Below are 19,846 nucleotides of genomic sequence, written 5' to 3' on the forward strand. Positions count from 1 at the left end.
ATCTAGCAGCAGATTAACAGCGTTTTCGTCTCTTCTTTCCAGAGAGCTGAGTTGTTCTGCTTACCTGTGCTCATGTGTCTTTCTTGCACTTATATACATACCATGAAGCATAGCCTGCTGTTCTTACCAATCAAAAAAAAAGTGCATCTGGCAATAACCTAAAGCCTCAGGGCAACCACACATTCATTTAGGAAACTACCATTATCTAGCAATCTGTTTGGGTTTTCTTTTGAAACACCCATTTCCTATTACCTGTAGGCATAATTGTGCATGCAAGGACACTATTTTATGGAGAAACCTGGTATCTGTCAAAGATGTAGAGAAGCAAAAGTCAGTGAAACTAAACGTATGTACTACTTACAAATGAGAGAGATTTTCTGTGTGGCTTGTATTTTTGGGGCCTTATATTAGTCCTACAGAGGAAGGATTGGCCAATGGTTAAGGCACTAGCTGAGAACTTAGAAGACACAGACCTCACTGAAGATGATGGGAGTGCTAGCTACCTTTCATTCAGGCTAAATAAGGGAGCAATGAAATGTCCCTTTGTTTAGCGATAGCTGAAACAATGGGACACCACCACCCAAAGTACTGGCTGGAGCAGAGGCTTAGCCATGCATGCCAAGGGGTTTCCTTGGAACTGTCTGAAAATGCAGGGGCAGGGGCATTCTTTGGTTGGAGCTATGTGGGTGAGAAGCAGAAAGCCTTGGGAAAGCCAGAGAAGAACTGGTAGCATGACTGTGAAAGGAAGCCAGGAGCTTCTCTCTGGGAAGACTACTGGCCAGGAAGGTAGACTTGGAAATTGCGAGGAAGAAAACTGACTCTTCCTGTTGGTTTCTATTGTGTGCAGGGAAACAGGACTCTGTTTACATTCTTTGTAAATAAACAGGGTGGCATTGACAAATATACCTCACTCATATCACTCGTTGCTCTTCCTAATGGAAACAATCCTGCAAGGCCCTGCATATTGGCTAACAGCTCAGGCCAAAGGGGCACCAGGAGCCATATAAGTACCTAAGATGGATAAGATACCTGGAATATAGTACAGCATCAGTTACATTTCTATTAGCGTTTACAATTAGGACTGGTCCCTCCCAGGGTCACTAATTTAATCAGACGTAATAAAATATAGTGGGCCCTGGTCCAGCAAAGTACTTGTACATGCAAGTAGTCCCATTGCTCCTAACTCTCGCACATTGTTATGCTCACAGAACATTAGCAGCCACTTCCACTTTCTCAAGAGAGAGCTAGAGGGAGGGACAAACATTTCACAATGTAAGGATACTGTGGTACATCTCTAACGTGTCTTACTGTGTCAGGTTATTCCTCTGTGTTGTGTTCCTCTCAGTGACCCATGGGATTAGATCCAGAAGCTTCACTTGTCAGGAGAGAAATGGCATGTTAGCCTTGCCCATTCTAATTCACTCTCCTGGGAATGTATTACAGCCAGTACGTTTTGATCTTCTTCAGGTATGGGGTGCACCTTTGTATTATGCCTAGGTGGGTAACCCTTGCTAATAAATCACAATTCAGGAGGATAGCTGGATCAAGTGAGCTTTATTTTCTATATCTATCCATCCATCCATCCACCTACCCACACAACAGGAACTTAATTTATAGTACCCACAAGGTGGCTTCTTCATTATCAATAGGTTCAATAGGACTGTATCCTTATACCCTGATCCTGCAAACACTTATGTGTGTGTTTAAATTTAAGCACATGCCTAAGGCTATGTCTGCACTACTGACTTTACAGCGGCATAGCTGTACCGCGGCAGCTGTGCCACTGTAAGGTCTTCTGTGTAGCCACTCTCCTGCCGGCATAATTAAACCACCCCCAATGAGCAGCAGGAGCTATGTTGGCTATTGTCAAGTATTGTCAACTACTATTGTCAGTGAAACCTGTGTTGATCCGGGGTATATTTTTTCACAGTCCTGACTGACAAAAGTTTGGCCGACAAAAGTGTTAGTGTAGACAAAGCCTAAGTGTATGCAGGACTGGGACATTGTTTGTACATGGTTGTTGACACTGTTTATGCCTCTGGCTTCAAATGTTCTTCCTGTAAAAAACACATTACAGAAATTATAATTTTATTCTATTCATTTGGCACAACCGTTTTATTTCTTTCCTCGGTTTATACTATTTGGGCCACCATTAATTTTTCTAAATATGTAGAAAAATGTTAGCAGAAATATAAATACTTTTATTTTTCATTTTTGTATTTTATGTACATTTAAAGAAAATAGCAGGTATTTGGTGTTTAAAAGCTAAACAGAAAAAACTGCCATAAGAAAAATCAGTACAAATGTAACTTTCCAACATTTTTTTATTGTAGAAAGTACATTTTTGTATTTGAAGAAATATTCAGCATTATATTTGGGCTTTTTTCATTCAGGCAATCTACAAACTACTGGCAAGCATCAATGGCTCTTGATTAGAGTAAATAATCAAAACCCTCTCTACTGAGATTCAGAGATGTAAACAATGGCCTAATCTGACTCCGACTCATGTCAGGAGTGGAGTGGGCCCTCAGTGTTAATAATATATGCAATCATCATCAGAATGGCTTATTATTGGTATTTACTGGCATTCCCATTTTAATTTTACATCACATTTGATTACTCTAATCCAGTTTTTTAACTGACCCTCTCTCTCATTGAATGAATAAGTGAGGATCAACATTTTTATTCCTTCTTTAAATGCAGATAAATATTACCTATTCTCCCAAGTTTACCTCTTATTTTTATAGCAGTAGTGTCCTCTTCCCAATGTCACTCTTCTGTGGTCATTGAAGTTAATAGCAAAACTTCCATGGGACCAGGATTGGGCCTTATGGCAGAGATTAAGAACATAAGCTGATCACAGGAGGCAAGAGGGAATGCAGTTCATAGTTTTAACACAACTATTTCATTCTGGATGATCTTTTTCTCCCCTTTTATGTTAGCAATGACACATTTCTATAGTAGGTTTTACTATAGATTTATTAATCCCAGTCCTGATCCTACTAAGTGATCCATGCATGGTCACATTGTAGGATCATCGCATATCAAACATGAGCATGCTTAAAAAGAAACAACACACTGCATGTGTATCAGCACATTTGGCTAACGAAGCATGGATTTTGAAGGAGACAAATTCTGGTTTCCATTCTAGTGCACATAGCTCCCACTGACTTCTGGGGGGGAAAATAAAGTCAGAATTTGGCCTTGTGTGTGTAAGCTTATGTTAGTTTAAAAAAATGTACATGCTGAATGTGAGCCCTTTATGATTTCAGCATTACTGGCATGCAGTTGAATCTTAGGTTTGAATCTTGCATTACTTGGGCATGCAAAATTCCTACTGACATCAACAGAAGTTTTGGATTTGCAAGGAATTCAAGATTCAGAATAAAATTTTCAAAAGTGTATAAGTGATTTGGGAGCCTAAGTTCAATTTTCAAAAAAGTGATCTCGCATTTAGGAGCTTAAGCTTCTTTAATTTTCAACAAAATTTGGGTCCTAACTGACTAAGTCACTTTTGAAAATAGGACTTAGAGTAAAATATTCAAAAGAATCTTAGTCCTTATTTTCTTTATAAACAAGATTGACCTACAGAACAACAATACACATGTGAAAGCTGTAACTGCACTTTGATTTACTCACAATTCAGCTGCAGGAGGTAACATAAGGTATTGCAATATTTTGTAAATCATCATCATATTCATAATATTTTACATGAAAAAATAAATACAATGTAGAAATAAATATATTTGTAGTAAAAATAAATGTTTTATGTATCAATAAATAGAATGACTTGGATTCATTTTTCAGTGTAGCAGTAGCTCTTTAGTAAATGAGCTTTTTAGCAGTAATGAGCGTGTTCTTCAAGAGCATGGCAACAGTCATAGGTCCTACTCCTCCGGGGACTGGAGTGATAAAGCCAGATTTCTTCTTTACCTCTAATATAAAGAGAAAAAAGATACTACTGTAAGAATATTTCTAAACAATATATTTTCAAAAGCTCTGATATTTCAAAAGTGTGCATAAATTTACTGTGTCATCAGCTGGAAATCAGTGGTGCATCTCAGGAAAGTTTGGGAATCTCACTTTGAAAATAAAAATGGAAGTCCAAGTCACCTGTGTGTCTGGTGGATGGGATTACAGATGGACTTCCACCACCACTTTTCTAAAAATGTACGAACAGCACGGCTGCGGTTGAGGTTTGAGCCCTCTGTCTCCAACCCCTCTCCTCAACCTGGCCTACCGCCTGTGGCCAGAATGTGTCCAACAAAGGAAAGGGAGGAATAAAGAGAGAGAGGAATTTACTGGCTAACATGGCTTAGAGATCTGGGCTAAGACCAAAAGACAAAGTTGGGACTGAATGGATTCAATGCCTCAAGTAATAAATTCTCACGGGGGTCAGTTTTACATAATCAGTTTCCCCAGGAGGCTGCTGAAGACTACATCAGCAACCCAGTCACAAACCTCGAAACTCATGAGAAATACTAATGGCAGGATCCCGGACATTTAAAAAACAGCCTTTAAGAACACAGGAGAAATGGAAAACAGTGTCATGTTAATCTGTTGACATGGGAGATGGAATTTCTTGACACAATGTGCAACTTATATATTTTGCATAAGGTTAACAATTGGAACTCCAGGCTCACCACTTGCAAGGGAATCATTTAACTTTCAGAAATCCCATCAAATGATGGAATGCAATCAATAAATTATGTGCTAATTGTGGTTCCTCTACATGGCAAGTCTATTTCTGCACTCAACTGCTGCAGAACTTGTGGTTTTTTCAGGTTGTACATCTTCACCTCCCCACTATCAGCTTCAGAATTGGCAGTGCTAGCTCTTAAGGAATTGTCAGAAAAATCAAAACCTGTTGTTTCTGCCAAATGCATGAAACAGAATAGAGGAGTGAACTGGAATTGCTAAACAGTATTTGCCACCGAGCTGGACTTTGCATAGCATATGGACTCTGCTCGAGAACAGTTTGGGAAAGGCACTTATTCACAACATATATATTTGGATTAAGAGGGAAACATCTTTTTTTCCCCAAGTGGACCATGTTCACCTCTGATGTAAGTGGGACTATCCCACCAAAGTCAATAATGGGCTGAAATTGCACCATTATTTTCAAATTAAACATTAGATGAGATCCATAGAGATTGAGGGCTAGAAAATTAGGCAGCTAAAATATGAGGAATAAAGTTACTTGACAATACTACAGAATAATTAAATTTATATGTATCCGGTGCTCGATTGGTGAGTAAAATGAAAGATCTTAGAAAGAACTATTGAGAGAGGAAATGAAGGGTTGCTATTAGTTTAATAGACAGGATATTAATTAATTTTCTAGGGTTTTTTTTGGAAACAAACAATTGATTACGAATGACGATACCTCTCCATACTATTTTTTGCAGTTAGGGCCTGATGCTGCATCCACTGAGGTAATCGACAAAGTTCCCATTGGGTTCATTAGCGCCAAATCAAGCCCTTACTGAGGCAAAATCTAGTAGTGGTAATTAAAGTTGATAGGGTTTTAATAACTCAATTGATTGATGCCACAAGACGTGTTGAAAGCTTTTTGAAAGGTGAACATAAATTGCAATGTGGTTTTTTGCTTACATTATACAATAAGAATGAATTTGATGAAATAGGACACTCACGCTTAAAATTCTCAGATACATTATTTGCCTTTCTTTTATTAATTATAATTTTGAACATTCTTACTACTCATTTTTTGATTGAATTTGATGTGTTAGTTTAGTAAAGTTATCACTGCACTGTCCCAATCAATGTCATAATCATTGAATGGAACTATACCCGTGCCTGAACTAATATTAGCACATATCAAGACTGTTATCCTGTTTTGGGGAATAATATAATATTAATTAAAACATGATGTATCTCAAATGGAAACAAATTTGTTTCCAAGTGGTAATATTTCATGGTTTTTTGGGGTACTATTCAGAATGCAATTATACCATCTTATTTACAAAGAGATGCAATATACAACCTGAAGATATTTTTCCAGTAGAAAGCTTAGCAATGAAAATCATGCATAGTATTAATTACCTGACATGCTGGTTACCATGTTAGGACTAAATGCATAGGGTGCTGTTTTTCCCAGAGGCTGGGCAGTTCCTATTCCTGCACTGTATGTTAGGTACTGTATGTTATGTACTGTATTGTATCATTATCCTGCAAAGATTTAATTTTATACTGGCTTACATAACTACCTGCCTAGGGTCAATTTGCAAAGAACAGTCCAAGGGCCACATTTTTAAAATGAACCATAGGTGACTAAGTAAACCCATCTAAAAATAAGTTTGCCCTTGCAAAAGGGTGATTGCAGTCTGGTAAATCCCTATTCTAGAGGAGTAAATGTGGATGTGCTGAATGCATTTTTTGCAGACAAACTTCGGTGCCCAGATCTGAAAATTTGGCCCTGGAAGTTCTAAGTAGATTTGCTTTGACTGTGCAGCATGATAAATCAATGTGCGGTTTCTGAGATGGTGTTTGAATATGAGAGACCAATCAGCGGCAAATGACGTGTTGCATTACCAATGCCTTTGTCTCACCTTCACTTTTAGGTGATGTAAAAGCTCTAACCTCTGAATCTGCTTTAACTGCATGGAGATTCTTGGAACATACAGTGCCCTAAGCATTTATTTGGCAGTCTGGAAAATGCCAGTATTCTAATTAAGCGCTTAAGAAGAATGAGTTGTCATTTTGCAGCTTCTTTAGAACTTTAAAATATTTCTTTGATTCTTAACAAGAAATGAAAAGCAGATTGTTTCCTTGACAAACAGGATCCTCTGCTTTGGGAACAGTCTTCATTTGCTAGGTTCCTTTAAAGTTAAGAACTTCAGACATCTAAGAGGATTAATCACAGAAGAGTAGATGACAGTGCTCAACCAACTAGACTCACTCTTGTAAATAACAGCCAGATACAAACATAACTTCACTCTTTGAACTAAACATTTGTGGGTAACAGTCTCAAGGAGCAATCTGCAACTTTTGCAGGTCAAAAGTTGAGCTGTGTACAACACTCACAAGAGCATTCTGGCACAAACAGTACATTTAGCACGTTATTTACTCCAAATTGTCATTAATTTAAAATGTCACTTTTTTTATTATATAACAAAGTATAATTTTTTCCCTATGTGAATATCTAGGCTGTGATTTGCCACTTTGTACAGTAATTGCACACCAGTGTAACTCCATTGTTTCTAATGGGGATGGGGGATGGGAGGGTGAGTTGGATAGGCGTGGGAGTCCCGGGGAGCCCCTGTCAAGGGGCGGGGGTGTGGATAGGGTTGGGGCAGTCAGGGGACAGGGAGCAGGGGGGGTTGGATAGGGGGTGGGGTGGGGGGGGTGGTTAGGTGCGGGAGGGTCCTGGGAGGGGACAGTCAGGGGACAAGGAGCAGGGTGGGGAGTTATGAGGGGGGCAGTCAGGGGTAGGAAGTGGGAGGGGGCATATGGGGCCAGGCTGTTTGGGGAGGCACAGCCTTCCCTACCTGGCCCTCCATACAGTTTTGGAACCCCGATGTGGCCCTCAGGCCAAAAAGTTTGCCCACCCCTGGCCAAGAGCCTCAATCCACATGGTAGAGATGCCTGCAGATATTGGCCAATTTTTCAAAACATCCACTCATGTTGGATGTCCTACCTCAGACCCTTAGGATATGTCTACACAAGGAGTGATTTGCTGGTATAGCTATACTTGTATACTAGCCTGGCAAATCGCACCTAGTGTGAATGCAGCTTATACTGGCAAAACTGAGCTTTTGCCAGTATAGCTTAGTTTGTTTGGGAGTGAAGGGGTAGGGGTGGGGGGCTGGAATAAGTTATAATGGCAGAAGCTCATTTTTGCCAGTATAGGGCTTTTGCCAACATAGCTCTGTCAGGGGTCATACCGCATCATAATCCTGACCAACATAACTAGGCCAGCAGAAGTTTGTTGTGTGGAGTTAAATTCTGATTTTCAGAAGTGCTGAGTACCCCCAGCTATCATTGCCTTCAATAGGAGCTGTCCCCTTTGGTCCAAAAGAGAAGATCCAAACACACCAGGACTACCTGAGCGAGAAAGCGTGCGAGTTTGAGCAACATCTGCATATAACAATGTATTTAATACGTTTGCGGTGTAGTAAGCACAGAGAGACAAATTAAGCAATGAACTGACAGCTGTTTACACCAGGATTAAATTTGGTTCAGAGACCAACAGCAATAAGAGACAATCTGGATGGAAAAAGTCAGTCCTGATCCTGCTTGGAAGTCCATAGCTAATTTCACATTGTCTCTGTACTTGGCCCAACTGAGAACCGATATGATGTGCATCTCTGCATGGTCAAAAACTCTGGATGTTTTGTGTAGAAAATATGCTATGGGTACTTCAAAAACTGTTGCAGCCATCAAATTTACTATCTGCTGCAAAATCCTTATTGACACATGGAGGGTCTACAGCAGCCTTCCTGACAAATCTATGACACCCTGGACTCTGGAAGAAGGAAGGAAAAAGAAGGGTTTTAGCTGAGCCATATGAGAAACTCCAGGAAGTTATCAGCAAATGCCAAGTTATCCTAGGCACATTAGGAATCGCTGTTGAGAAAAGACCCAACCTGAACTTTGCGGACAGAGTCCACCTGCAAATCAGAGTCAAGAGGGGAGGTTTTCAAAAGCACCTAAGGGAATTAGGAGCACAAGTCTCATTGACGGTCAGTGGAACTTGTGCTCTTAAGCCCTTTGGGTGGTTTTGAAAATCTCCCCCAGGACTAATAGGGGGAAATACTTAAAAATTCAAACACGGTGATTAGGCCCTTTGCCATCAATTCATGTACACGGAATAGTTGGTACATGATAAAGTGCTGCATAAAGCCCATTGTGTTGGGCCTGCACCAAAATACTTATTCCTCTTTTGAAACTTACTAAAGCTATTTATTTTAATAATACTCTGTGGAAGTGAGTGCCACAGGCTAATTATATAATGTTTTGTATGTTGCACAACTATTCCCTATTACAATTTTTATGTTTGTTTCTTTTGAGTCCCATCAGATGTCTGTTTTATCCTTATATTCTGGGGAAGAATAAGCATGAAGACCCACATGATTTTGATCCTCATCTCTGCTCAAATGTGAAGCTTGAAAACTTTGTTTTATTATAGTTTCTTTGAGCATAAAGAGAAATTTTATAAGTACCATAAAGTAAAACTTTATAAGATCTTCAAAAAAAGGTGTAGAGAGAACTCCCTCCAGCAGAGGTGGGAATTCACCCCACTGTCCACTTTTAAAGCATTTAAAGCTTGCTTTAGTTTTAAATAGCATCTTTCAGTATTTATAAAGCAGGGAATCCAAGATGTTAGTTGTGATGTGGCAATTGAAGTTCCCACCCTGCTGTTAAAGGTGATCTCAAATCATACTGCTTGATTAATTCAAGCCATATTTATACGTTTCTTATAAAGGAAATTTAAATTTGGATTGCCCATGTGAGAATTAATGCCCCGCTTTCTATTCCAGTGCACATTTTTCTATGTCAAGGATGGTTTAATAGTACAGAACAGCTGAGATTAGGGAGGGTGGCAGGATGGAGTCAGGTGACACTTTAAACTGTTACTGCATATTACTGCTGGCCATTTAAAGCATCTTATACTCAACCTTACAAAAAAAAATCAGATGTGTATAAATATGAATTCAGCCAAATGGTCAGATTTGTATCCTAACTGATTATAATTCAGAGAATCATTACATTAATTCTCAGTACAATACTTTGCTCAATTTAAGATACTGTTGGTGAAAACAAACACATTAAATAAAAATGCAAATATCTAACAACTCAGACTGTGATTACCATATCATTTTCATTTGATATAATGGCTTGCTCCACTTCTTAACTGCTAAGTCAAATAATTTGCATGTAAATGTTTTACTTTACAGCCTATATGCATCAGATTGTTGCTGGTTCATTAGTATCGGTGAAAGTTTCACTAAATCATTAATCAAAACAAAACAATCTCCCTATGGCAATGTGCGGCTAAGTACTACCTGTAACTTCAGTGGCATAACACAAGTTAAAGTTCCTCCCTCCTTCTGGGATCTTCCCTCACCCCAGGTAAAATCCTGAGGAACAAGCCACAGCAGAACTTGTCAAGACATACACAGCATAGTACTATGCCTGCATGTACAGAAACTTTGAATCATGACCGGGCCATCCAGATATAGCTTTATGTTGTATTCAGAGTGTCAGATAAACTTTTTAAAGAAATCAAGAGAAATGTGGCACACATATTTAAGATGTGTTTATGCAAATTATGTTTCCTTGTATATACTAGTAGTTTGTGGAACTTCTGTTTACTATATTTTGTTGCAGTTCTGAACAGCATCTGCTATGTAACATTTCTTGTACCATTTTACCATCTTTTACTTACTACTGTACAAAGCAGCAAGTGAAGAGAGTTTGTTACAACTGTTTTCATAATAATTTCCTGTATATCTCTATTTTAAACATGCAATTATACATACGCACATACATGTCTAAAATATATCTAGGATCAAGCCTGTTGCTCTACTCATGAGAGTAATTTCATTGATTTTAACAGATCTTTACGTGTGAGTAAAGCAAGCAGGATTTTGTCTAGTTTGTGTGTGTGAAGCTCTAATAGTCCTTTAAAAAACATTTTGAATACAATTGCGCTGTCGGACTGAGAGCCTCTATGCCAAGACTTGAAAGATTATTTTTAAAAAATGTGAATGAATTTCATGCATATCAAAAATGAGGGGCCAATAGCTAGAATGTGGATAGGTGTAAGCTTCCCACACACAGCTCTGCCAATAAACTTTAATTTTGAACTGTAACAATCCTGCTATTCCAGTCTAGAGCTTCTTTTGAGCAGACATTGTCAATCAAGACGTATTGAGCAGTTGTATGGTAATACATTGCACAAAAAAAGGACACTAAAATGAGATCAATGTGCACATTATCATTTGTGACCTAAGATAGGATCATTTCACCAATATTTTCAGGATCAAAAGATTTATATATAAGCAATTCTTAGCATGGAGAAAATTAATTTAAAAAATTAATATTTTAAAATACGAGTTTCCAGTGGAAGTGTAGAAAGATCCTTGATAACAGCAGCTTGACCAGTGATGCTATAATACATACTATGTGCAATTGGAGTCCCTAAACTTGTTGAAGTCTGGGGATTGCTTTCTCTTAGTGGTCATGGACACAAGATGCCTAAAGGGAGGCAGGGAAACTTGGGGAGGAAGTGGCACCACAGCCCTTTGCAATTGCTTCCCCTGCACCTGTCACCAGTGCTGGCATGCATTTTATTATTATATGTACCAGTTTCCTTTAAAAACAGTCATACTTGGGCTCTTTAATAAAGTATGTATTAAGCTTAGATACAACTTCTTGCTTCTTCAATACACTTCTTCAGGTGAGGAGAAAAGATTTGATTTGACAAATTAATTTAACCATCTCATTTTTAAAAATAATCAAATACCTTAAACCCAATTTATGCAGTACTTTTATATCAGAAGGGGTATTTTCTTACCTTCAAAGTCCACATCCCTACTAATTTGGTTTTCCCTGTCAGAGGGTCATGGATATGGTTGATGCCTACATCGATCACAGCTGCACCTTCTTTAACCATATCAGCTGTAATCAACTTTGGAATACCTGAAATCATCAAGAAATATTTGATTAACATAGCCAGATACAGAACTAAGTAATCTGCTCTTAATTATAGAAAATTATATAATTGATTTATTTTTTCAGTATCTATGTCATAGTTTTGATACACAGAAAATACCATGGTTTTAATTAGATTTTGAGGGTCAGAAACAAGGTTGATGTCAAGAGGCTGTGTCTACAGTGAGCAAATAATTTCAGTTAGGCTAGGTAAGATCCTATTTCTACAGCACAGCCTTAGATTCTTTGATTTCTCATATGTTTAACTGTTAAATACTTGACATTCCAACCATTTACCTGAACAGCCTATAATATTGTTTATGTAACATTGCTGTCACAAATTTTACTATTCTAGAAGCAGATAAAATATTGCAACTGTTCGACATATACATGCAGCCATTAGGAGATCTAGCAAGACATTGTGGACTCAAGATATGCAGGTGACACACAACTCTATCTTTCACTACATATGAAAACACTACTGTCACCAAGCTAACCCAGTACTTGACTGAAATCAGTTCATGGATGAAGAATAACTGCTTGAGGTTGAACCTGGGCAAGTGGAGGTTACGTTACTGGCAGAAGTAAATGCAAAAAAGTTTGTAGCTATGAAACAAACAGTCTCCTTTGGTTGAAGATACACACCAACAATTGGTTAGTCAGTCCACATTTTAGGAGTGCTCTTGGATTCCTTGCTGATGCTAAGCAAGTGCAGAGCAACCTCCATAATAACACAAATAAATAATTCTACTACTTATAGCTAGTTAGGAGATTGCATCCCATCCTGATGGATGATGACTTGGCCTCAGTAAAACACACCTTCATCAACTTCTAACTGGACTACAGCAATGCAGTCTACCTGAGCATGAAACCTTCGGCAACAAAGAAATTCCAGCTGAACTCAAAGGCACAGTGCACATCTTCAACCAGCCATCACTAATAAAAACAATTTAATACACATAAAAAGAAAAACTCACATAATTCCCTTCAGCTCAGAGAGAAGATGGGAGAAAGAGAAAACCACAGATGATAGTTACATCAGTTAAAACACTATACTGGAAGATACCACGGTGATGAATGTGGTATAAGAATCAGAATAGAATGGAAAGTTATCTAAATATTTGCAGTTTTGGCTAAATTTCCTTATAATCATTAGAGGAAATAACTAGAATTCTACAAATGCCAAGGTTGTTATCCAAGGTAATTGGTAAGTATAAGGGTGACCTCTTTGTAGACACACATACAGCCTGATCTTACTCCCATTGAAAACAACAGCAAAACTCTTTTGATGTTAATGGGAGCAGGAATGGTCCACAAAGACTCTCTTTTTCACAAGGATCCTCATCAGAAGGGGCTTGATTTTAACACCCAGGCTTGTGCAGAGAGAGGACTGCTCTAATTTGGCTTCCAGGCTCTGCTAAAATCCAACATAAGCTCTTTGAACCATTTCAAAAATTCTCTCTGATGCAGAGAAAAGCCCTACCTGTCAAGAACAGAATTTTAGTGCCATCTTTTTGAACTGTGTTCCAATATTTAAATAAACTTACAGTGTTTTATATTTTTAATGTGACTTATTGCTATGGCTTTAGAGACAACAACAATAGATCTGACTAGACATCAGACAGATCTCCCTGGCTAGGCAGCTAGTTAACTAACAGTTCCCTCAACTGTTAAGACAAATACTATCTGACACCTAAACCATTATGTGCTATTTAGGAATAAAGTATAGAAATACTTGTACATTACCTCCATATTATATTTTACATTATCTAATCAGAATAACATGTCATTCCTTTAAGTGTAACACCTCAAAGCCATTTCCAAATTTTCTTACCTATTACATTACAGAACCCCCCGCTTTTTAAATGAGAAGACATTCCATCTTTAAAATACAGTCTTGCTTCATGTGTTATGAGGACACCTTCATTCTCTTGACTCTGCCACTCTTTAGTAATATGGGCATTCTAATACTCTAAAATAGAACATCTGCAGTGCCCCTCAGAAATATATGTTGTAATAGGTTTCCCCTCTCCCACTAGCTGGGTCACAGGCAGGAATGGTTTGAGCGAGCTGTGGGAAGGAGAATAGAAAGCAAAAGTGAGTGTTTCTGGATGCAAGCTGTTTTAGGGGAGAAAGGGATTGTTGTATGAGAGAGAGGTGATACAACAACATTTCTCTCTCTACATTGTATATAGAAGAGCTTGAAAAGTGTTGAAAGAGGCAAATTTTCTATATATTTTCCAATAATGTTGAGAGGTGCGGCCTGTGTCTATTTCATCAAACTGTTGCATAATAAACTGGAAGTTGTACTGGTAATAGGACCACTCCACAATTTTATGGGGGAAATTATCTGAGTGGCATAGAGATAGAGTCATACTCTACAACTCTTATTAAAGCTAGCAGGAGTTGCACAGCTAAATCCTTTGTAACTATTTGAGAACATGCCCCATTAACACAGTAATACTTAAACTAAACAAAAAAAATGGCTTGCCCCCCCCCCACAACCCCCCCCCCCCATTTAACACAGTTATTTAATTCTGCCTCAGCACAGAGGGCTGGACTAGATGACCTCTTGAGATCCCTTCCAACCCTACATTTCTAGGATTCTGTGATTTACCAAAGCCTCCTTTGCATACCAACTGCTAGGAGATCACTGACTCCTAACACGCTTTACGTCTAATATGTGGGAAATTCTTAAATGCATAGCTTTTGTGGAAAAAGCCAATTATCTATTTTTTCAAAATCACAATTTAGGCAGAGCCCTTCTCTGCAAGAAATGTGAAATAACACTTGAGGAAATGAATAAACCATTGGCTTGATAAAATGCAAGCTTCAAAAACTAACAACTAAATGGAAGATAGAATATTGCATCATGAATAGCATTTATTGCAGAAAAGGAGTCAAACTGGGAGCCAGCCTGCAAGTGGGCCTGCTATAGATGTGTTAGGGAACACACAAGGAGCCTCCTCCTGCTGGCACTTCCCACATACAGGCCTGTCACAACTGTGGTCCCACCACAAATGGGGTGGGGAGGAAATAGGTTCATGCCCTGAACTCCCTTCATCCTAGCAGCAGAACAAGCCAGGCACATCAGTGAGAATATTGCACCATCCCAGAGAAAGATGCAGTCTGCACAGTCCCTGTGAACTCAGAGAAACTTAAAGGGATTATGCCTTCTTGAGGCGCGATCTCTCCCGGAGCTTCCACTGGGGCTATGCAACTCCACGCCACACCCAAAGCAGGGCTGTGTGTACTTTGCCCAGTCTAGCCCAGATATATCTCATATTGTGTAATGAGTGTTGTATCATGTTCCTCTAACGAGTGACATGAAGAAAAAGTGTAAGCAACAGATATTGCTGAATTGGTACTGAACGCAGTTTAACTGCAAGCATAGCCAACAACAAACTCTGTTCAGAAGCTGTGATTAAACCCTGACAGTAAGTTCTGATGAATTACTAAGCAGCATTTATCTACACAGACACGCTAAAGAAAATGATTCCACATCCATTATTATTTTCCATTTATATTTGTGAATTCTGGTTAAGTGCACAGTCTAGTAATCACCATGTGGGAGATCTGAGCTCAAGACCCGAGCTTGTTTTCTTGCTCCTAAACTGGCATGTGAAGAAGTGCATTTAGCCTGTCAGGGAAACCAGCACCTCACTTCACACTTGAACAGAAATGATAAGCCTCAGAGTAAGCCATACCCATATTCATCTGGAAGGCAGTTAGCAAGGCTTGGAGTTTGGAGTGTGGAGGAGTGATAGGGGAGGTTAAATGACACAAATCCTGTATACAGCAAGAGGGGCTTGAATGACCACTGGAAAAAAAATAGAAGAACTACATAGACATTGGCCAAACTTGTTTCTAATGTCTATGTAAGATACATATTAAAAATACCATTAAAGCAACATTTGCCATCCAAAGTTGGAACTCTGATCAGTCTTTATTTAGTAAAGAAAAGCCAAATCAAAACACAAGTATTTCTGTCTACATATCTCGGTAATATCAAACCACTGAACTTTCCAGTTACTAATTATAGAAAATCCATTCTTTCAACAGCCCATTCTTCCGTTTACCTCTTTATACTGCAATTGTACAAAACAAGAATGAATAATACATACATAATACCAAAACACCACATTTAATTTGCGAAGACTGCCCTTAATTCTAATAGCAAAAGAAAGACACTATTGTTACCTGAACGTGGCCTCCAGCTGATTTACGGAAACCCTACTGTCAGAGGCTGAATGACTCACCATTTTTGTACAGTACAGAAAATGGTTTTAGTTTATATAATTATACCTGTATTAGCTGTGCACTGACTGGTTTCCATTCCTGAGTTCATCCTTAAGCTTCCATAAGGGGAAGGTGTCATATGTGATGAGAAACTAGTTTATGAATCTGCAAATATGAAGGGCAAGAACTGAGGGCCAAATCTCTTCCCTTACTCAAAACAAGAGGACCCACTGAAGCACCCTCAGCAAGCATGATCACAACCCACTTAGATAACACATTTAAAACAGATAGTGGCACCACAGTTGTAGAAACCAAGCACCTGGTGAGTTTTTAACATTTGCCACTGTAGTATTAAGGACTCTTAGTATTACCTGCAGCTACTATTATAATGTCAGCTAGTTGGGTATGGATCTTTAGCTGCTCTTTTGGAGTATATCTGTGAGTAATTGTCACAGTAGCATCACCTGTAATGTAAAATATTCACAATTAGTTGTCATTTATAAAACTCCCACAAAGTATTTATTACCATGCAGAAATGATTAATTAGATTTTGGCATATTAAGAACAAACATTTGATCAAATAAATTCCTGTCTTATGATCTGATATGTCATCAGATATATTTATTTTTTACGATTGGACACCTTTTTTTCAGCATATGCAGAATGCCATTTCTTGCCTTCCCACAAGTACAAAGAAGCGCAACCATATCAGTCTCGTCCTTCAAAAGCGTAACCCAGTGCAGCTGTTTAACAGTGTGGACTAAATTCTTTCCTGGGTTTACGTCACTGAGTTTCATGGAATTGCATAGGAATGAATTTGGCCTCATGAATCTATCTTACTAAATGTGATATGAGTATAGCATTATAAGACCCCTTCACTTATTACAACCTAAAACATTGGATATAAGGGGACTATGTTTATAACTTTCTCCTCATATGCCCTTGGTCATTCATCTCTCTCTGTGCCTACTATACATCTCTCCTGCCATTCTGTGGCACAAATTCTGAGGGAGACTATGGACTTCTCTATGTCTACAACCAGAGGTAACAGCAGAGTTACCTTCACATCTCTGCATTTCCCGCAGGTCAGAGTTTAGTTTTCAATGTATGTTTTGGAGAGGTTTGAATGTACAAAAAGGGCAACAAGTGGTAATTAAGGAGCAGCATTCATTCTTGTTGATATTTCCCCTCAGATTTGAAAATGGTTCATCATGCAGGAAGGAGACATGCATGGCTCTGCCTCCGTTCTATCCACTACAGAGCTTGGATTGCATGGGGATTCCTGGGAGCTACAACACCAATATGGAAGTCTACAACCAAGGATTTTCTGCTTACAAAGCTCTGTCCCTGGCTACCATTAGTTTCACACTGACGGCCAGCACATGGAATATCCCTGTTGATTGCAGTGTCCCAAGCAGATTTCAGAGAGGAGAGGATTTCTTTAAGAAACATACATGCCCAAAACAATTAACAACACTGTCACTGTTCGTGTATCTGGTAAAACTCCTATTAGACAGACTTGAGAATGCCTGTCACTGTGCCCACTTAGGGGAAGAAATTATCCAGAACAAATCCTATGGTATTATCAAGTGAGGTACCTTGGCTGTCCTATGCCTTCTTCTCCTAAACCCCAGGAGAAGCACAATGATAGCTCATCACACTGCTCAGACACTTATTATTCTATTAATATGGATACCAGAAAAAGTAGAAAGGAAAATGTCTCCCAAATATCCATTTCTGTTTCTCTCATTGCAGATGCAGAAAAGTCTTGTTCCACCATCTCCTGTTACTTGCTGTTAAACAAAGAGCTGATCACTCATCTGGGCCAGAGACCACAGGAAGAGTTTGCATGCATGGCAAATGGAGGCCTACAATCTTTTGGGCTAACTCAGAAGCTTTGGAGACCTACCCTTGCATGAGTGTATGTAGTTGGACAAGGACAGTTCTTCTGTGGCTTCTAACACTAGACATGAAAAATCGTACAATTGTGGAGAACCTGACAGAGAACCCGAGAGTAGCCCATCACGCAAATCAAGGAGGTTTGTGAGCATGGGGACCATGCTTCCTGGTTGTCTTCCAAAAGCAAGAAGGAGATAATTGGGCAAGCAATGAAGGTAACAATCACCAAAGGAGACTCTTCCTAGGCCCTGAGCCTGATGCCAGCTCTCTTTCTCTTTGCTATCTTCCCTTCATATGCTGAACCTGTTCTACCCCATGTTTTTCACCCTCCATCCATTTCAGGTCCCCTGGCACATTGTCTCCTCTTAAAATTTTACATTACAATTTTCACTATTTCAATCCCTGCCATCTGCTCCGACACCTCAGGAACATCTATTATGATCAAATCTGCACCTCATCTCATTGATGCTCTTTTCTTCCTATACCTTCAAATTCTGCCCGTGCTGGATTTCTTGTTCTTCTTCCGTATTCATGTATCCACCCTACTGTGAAGGTCACTCCCTCTTCCAGTATGCCTGTACTTTATGTGCTCCCACAAGAGAAATGAATCATGAATACTACAGTAATTGGCAGCAGGGAGACACCCAGAGTGTGGGAACAGATTCACTGAATCAGTGGACCAGAGGAGGTTACACTGAGAGAATTTAAAAAGCTGTTGCAAAACCCATCTATTTGTTAAAGCTTATCCATAACCAAAGTTAAAAACAAACAAGGAAAAAAGAAAACCAAATAAGCCAAAAGGAAACCAACAAGCATAGACTCATAGAAACTGGAAAGGGTGAATCCTCTACAAAGTACCTTCTGGACATCAGCATACTGTACAGATCTGATCTAACTGTTCAGCACTTAAGTTCTTTGTTGATGGGGACCCTGGGAAAAAAAAAACCTCGATGGTTGGCTGGCTGAAACACAATTCTAAGTGACAGGAAATAGACAGAAAAGGTGATTTGGGGTCAAAGGGAGGGCAGCAACTTTCCGTACTCAAATTCAGGCTCCAAGGATGAAAAGCCTGGCTGCAGCTGACTCTGAGTGTAAGATGGACCATTCTTCTAGAATCTTTTAGCTAATAGGTCTGCTGTGATAACAACACCCCAGTCATTCTTGTCAGGAATCCTATAGATGAAGCCTACGCCTTGAGATTACTTAAAGCTACATTTTCCTCTCTTAGCATCTTAGGGATCAATAAATGAAAGGAAATGCACAAAACAGATATTGTGGAAACAGAAAGGAGAGATTATTCTTTCTGGAAATCTGCTGTCATATCTTTCGACCTACTGATTATCATTGGCACAAAAAGATTTAATGAGGGAGCAATTCCACTGGCAAAAGTTTTTCTTCTCCAAGGATCTTGCTCTCACATAAGTAAATTGATACATTAGCCAACTTGCTTGAATATTGAGATGCTTATATTAGATGAAGCGCTTTTATAGTTAATTTTATTTTTCCACCCAAATTGCAGAAGAACCAGATCCTCTTAGGAAATTAGCGCTATGGGTTTCCATGTTCACTGATATAAATAATAGGTTCCAGATTGTCTGCATTGATCCATAATTGATGAGATTTCAAGAGAGCACACTAAATGCCTCACATTGCCAGGACAATCTAGACTCTGGAAAACAGCCTGAGGTGTAGATGCTATCCTGAATGGAAGAGCTTTATATGGTACTAATAATTCCGCATTACCATGTGCAGGAATTGATAATGTTGTTGAGTTACTGGAATGTGTAACTCATCTCCTCCAAGCATAATAATGCCCCAGCTGAGCTGCTGCTGCCACTGATCTCAATTTCTTGTAAAGAACAAAATATTCAGCTATTTTACATCATTGCTTGGTATCCTTAAGCTTCAAATGAACGGTGAAGAAAAGGGTAGCATGCCTACCTGTTCCATGCTAAAACTGCAACACCAGAGATGCAGTGTTGTACACCTGCCCTCTCTTCTGGACTGATGGGGAGATCAAAGGGATGAAGCC

At 39.0% G+C, this 19,846-nt stretch overlaps 1 protein-coding gene across 1 annotated transcript in view; it reads right to left on the reverse strand.

Moving 5' to 3' along the window:
- Window positions 1-3,209: 3,209 nt before the first annotated feature.
- The window catches only part of MTHFD2L (methylenetetrahydrofolate dehydrogenase (NADP+ dependent) 2 like), a 66,398-nt gene continuing 49,761 nt past the window's right edge, over window positions 3,210-19,846 (reverse strand). The window contains 4 exon segments of the mRNA XM_038400257.2: window positions 3,210-3,935; window positions 11,540-11,557; window positions 11,560-11,664; window positions 16,287-16,379. Coding sequence (XP_038256185.1) covers window positions 3,823-3,935; window positions 11,540-11,557; window positions 11,560-11,664; window positions 16,287-16,379 — 329 coding nt within the window. The 3' untranslated portion in view covers window positions 3,210-3,822.

This window comes from Dermochelys coriacea, chromosome 4 (genome assembly GCF_009764565.3).
Source record: "Dermochelys coriacea isolate rDerCor1 chromosome 4, rDerCor1.pri.v4, whole genome shotgun sequence".
Lineage (NCBI taxonomy): Eukaryota > Metazoa > Chordata > Testudines > Dermochelyidae > Dermochelys > Dermochelys coriacea.